The sequence below is a fragment of the Lemur catta genome, chromosome 1 (genome assembly GCF_020740605.2).
Source record: "Lemur catta isolate mLemCat1 chromosome 1, mLemCat1.pri, whole genome shotgun sequence".
NCBI lineage: Eukaryota > Metazoa > Chordata > Mammalia > Primates > Lemuridae > Lemur > Lemur catta.
The window spans coordinates 243,632,858-243,635,956 of record NC_059128.1 but is presented as its reverse complement, the minus strand read 5'-3'; the positions used below and the strand labels follow the sequence as shown (position 1 = coordinate 243,635,956).

The 3,099-nt window shown below is 33.9% G+C and overlaps 1 protein-coding gene across 1 annotated transcript; it reads left to right on the top strand.

Moving 5' to 3' along the window:
* Nucleotides 1-1,840: 1,840 nt before the first annotated feature.
* On the top strand, nt 1,841-2,764 carry LOC123642461 (olfactory receptor 5AC1). Its single transcript, XM_045557576.1, has one exon. It carries the CDS (start codon nt 1,841-1,843, stop codon nt 2,762-2,764), a length of 924 nt encoding a protein of 307 aa, XP_045413532.1.
* Nucleotides 2,765-3,099: the final 335 nt, after the last annotated feature.

Genomic DNA, 3,099 nt, shown 5'->3' with positions numbered 1-3,099 from the left:
CATCATGTTAGAGACTGCTCTTTAACACATCCCTTTGTATATGTATATAGATACATATATACACATAATTATATAATTTTATGTAAAAGAGATAATAATATATATGCTGCTTTTCTTGTGAAACTTTTGTTTTGACCCATTCCCCTTACCTTCCCCAAAACTTTCTTTGTTTTTACCACTACTCCCATAACACTTTAAAATCAGTGTTATAAACTTAGTGTCTATTATTCACATTTTTTTCCAGGTGAAAGAGTGATTTTAAAATGCATTTGCTTTGTTAGGCTGAGGCAGGAGGCTTGCTAGAGGCCCGGAATTCAAGACCAGGTTGAGCAACATAGCAAGACCCCAACTCTACAAAAAACAGAAAAAATTTTCAGGTCCCATTTATTTATTTTGTTGTTGCTGTGATTTCCTTTGAGGCCTTCATAAATTCTTTCCCTAGGCCAATGTCTACAAAAGTTTTTCCAAAAATTTTTTTTATATCTTATCTTACTTTTCTCAGATAACTGTACATTGTGGTAAATCTCAGTTCAATTGGTATAGCTCTTTTTTTCATGGCTGAATTTTATTCCGTAATATGAATGCGCTGTGATTTATCCAATCATTTCACTGTGGATGTGTCTGGTACTTTTTGTATATTTATCCTTGAGTAATGGTACTTTTATTTCTAGAATATATATATATATGTATATGAAAATTATAGATCAAAGGGTTTATGTTTTTTAAATTTAATGATTTAAATTAAATAAAAATTGCTTTTCTAAAAGGCTGTTGCAAAAATAGTTCCACAAGTTATATACGAGAGTATCACTTTTCTCACTTCAATCAGCAGTGGGTATTTTTATTCATTTTAATTCTACTAATATGATACATGAAAAGAGAGGTATGTGTGTGTGTGTGTGTGTGTATGTGTGTGTGAAATTTTGGTATCTTTCCATTTCATTTATTGGTCTTTTTGATTTGTTTATCTGTAAACTTGCTGCTTCATATTATTTACCCATTTTTCTTTTATGCTGTATGCCTTTTCTTATCTATTTTTAACAGTTATTTTATGTTACAGACACATATCTATGTCTTTTATATATACGGTGAAATATATCTCCTAATCTGTTATATACCCTTTGACTCTGTTGATATGCATCAAAATTATATAGTAGCTATGTCTTTATATTGGCTTTAAGGTTTTCTCTAATACCTGTGTTACACTATCATCTCCTAAATTTCTTAGAAAATATTTACACTGTGAGGTAGAATCCTAACTTTATTTACTTCCAGACAAACAGCCAGCAGCACCAGTTCAATTCATTAAATCAATCATCCTTTTCCTACTGGATTGAAATACCATATTTGTCTTATGCCACATTCCTGTATATATTGGAATCTATTTCTGGGCTCTCTATTCTATTGTACTGATCCTCTTGTCTATTCTTATGCTTAGTATCTTAATGTTTTGATTATTATGGCTTTTTATTATAGTTTAATATCAATTAGGGTACTATTGACTATTCTTACTGTTTATATTTTTCTGGGGGAAAATGCAAACTTTTAAAAATATGAACTTTAAGATGAATATATACAATCTAACCCTGTTAGATCGAAAAGGATTTGCATTAAATTTAGATGTCACTTTAGGTAAATTATCATTTTAAGACCTTTTATTATGAACAATTTTGAATGTATATAAAAGTAGATGAACAAAGGTAAAAATTTAAAGCTACTAATAAAATGAGAAGCACTTCTTGGGAAAATGTTAGTCACACAAAAATGTCACCAATTTTAAGACTCTTTTGTGACTATTTCCTCACTTATCCTTTTGTTTTAGTGATTGGCCAGGTCACATATGGCAGAAGAAAATAAGACTCTGGTGACTGAGTTTGTCCTCATAGGACTTACAGATCATCCAGGGCTGCAGGTGCCGCTGTTCCTGGTGTTTTTGCTGATCTACCTCATCACCATGGTGGGCAACCTGGGCCTGATTGCTATCATCTGGAAGGACCCCCACCTTCACACCCCCATGTACTTATTCCTTGGCAGTTTAGCCTTTGCAGATGCATGCACTTCATCCTCTGTGACTCCTAAGATGCTTATCAATTTTTTATCTAAGAATCATGTGATATCCCTCTTTGACTGTGTGGCCCAATTTTATTTTTTTGGTTCCAGTGCAACCACAGAATGTTTCCTCCTGGTAGTGATGGCCTATGACTGCTATGTAGCCATATGCAGTCCCCTGTCTTATCCAGTGGTGATGTCCAATAGCCTCTGTACTCAGTTTATCGGTGTTTCATATTTTATTGGTTTTCTGCATTCAGCAATTCATGTAGGGTTGTTAGTTAGATTAATTTTCTGCAGGTCCAATATCATACATTATTTCTACTGTGAAATTTTACAACTGTTCAAAATTTCTTGCTCTGATCCTATGGTTAATATACTTCTGGTTTTAATCTTTTCAGCTTTTATACAAGGCTTCACTTTTATCACTATCATAATCTCCTACTCTTGTGTCCTCTTTGCCATCCTGAAAAAGAAGTCTGAGAAAGGCAGAAGCAAAGCCTTCTCCACGTGCAGTGCCCACCTGCTCTCTGTGTCTTTGTTCTATGGCACACTCTTCTTCATGTACGTGCGTCCTGGGTCTGGAACAGCTGAAGATCAGGACAAAATGTATTCTATATTTTACACCATAATAATTCCTCTATTAAATCCTTTTATTTACAGCCTGAGGAACAAAGAGGTTATCTGTGCCTTGAAAAGAATAATGAAGAAATAAACAGTTGTCAGACAACTTTCAAACTGTTTCTTCTTTATCTTCTGCTGAAAAAACCCAAGTCCTACAGGTTAGGGCTAGTGGTCAGGGTGGTCCACAAGCTGTGTGTAAAGGAACCCAGCTTTGTATATGTTTACTTGGATATGGGTCCAGTGACAGTTTGGTAATATTAGCCATAACTAGCTTATTTAGAAACATTGCGTTCCATTTGTATTTGAGCATTCAGCTTTTGCAAATTAACTATTTTCTAGGGACTTCCAAAATTACAGGTAGTAATTGGCAATTTTACTGTGACATCTGAGAAATACTTATTGAGAAATAGCTCTGGGGCTGGCATA

Coding starts and splice junctions, on each gene's coding strand:
- LOC123642461 (XM_045557576.1), top strand. CDS start 1,841: ATGGCAGAAGAAAATAAGACTCTGGTGACTGAGTTTGTCCTCATAGGA.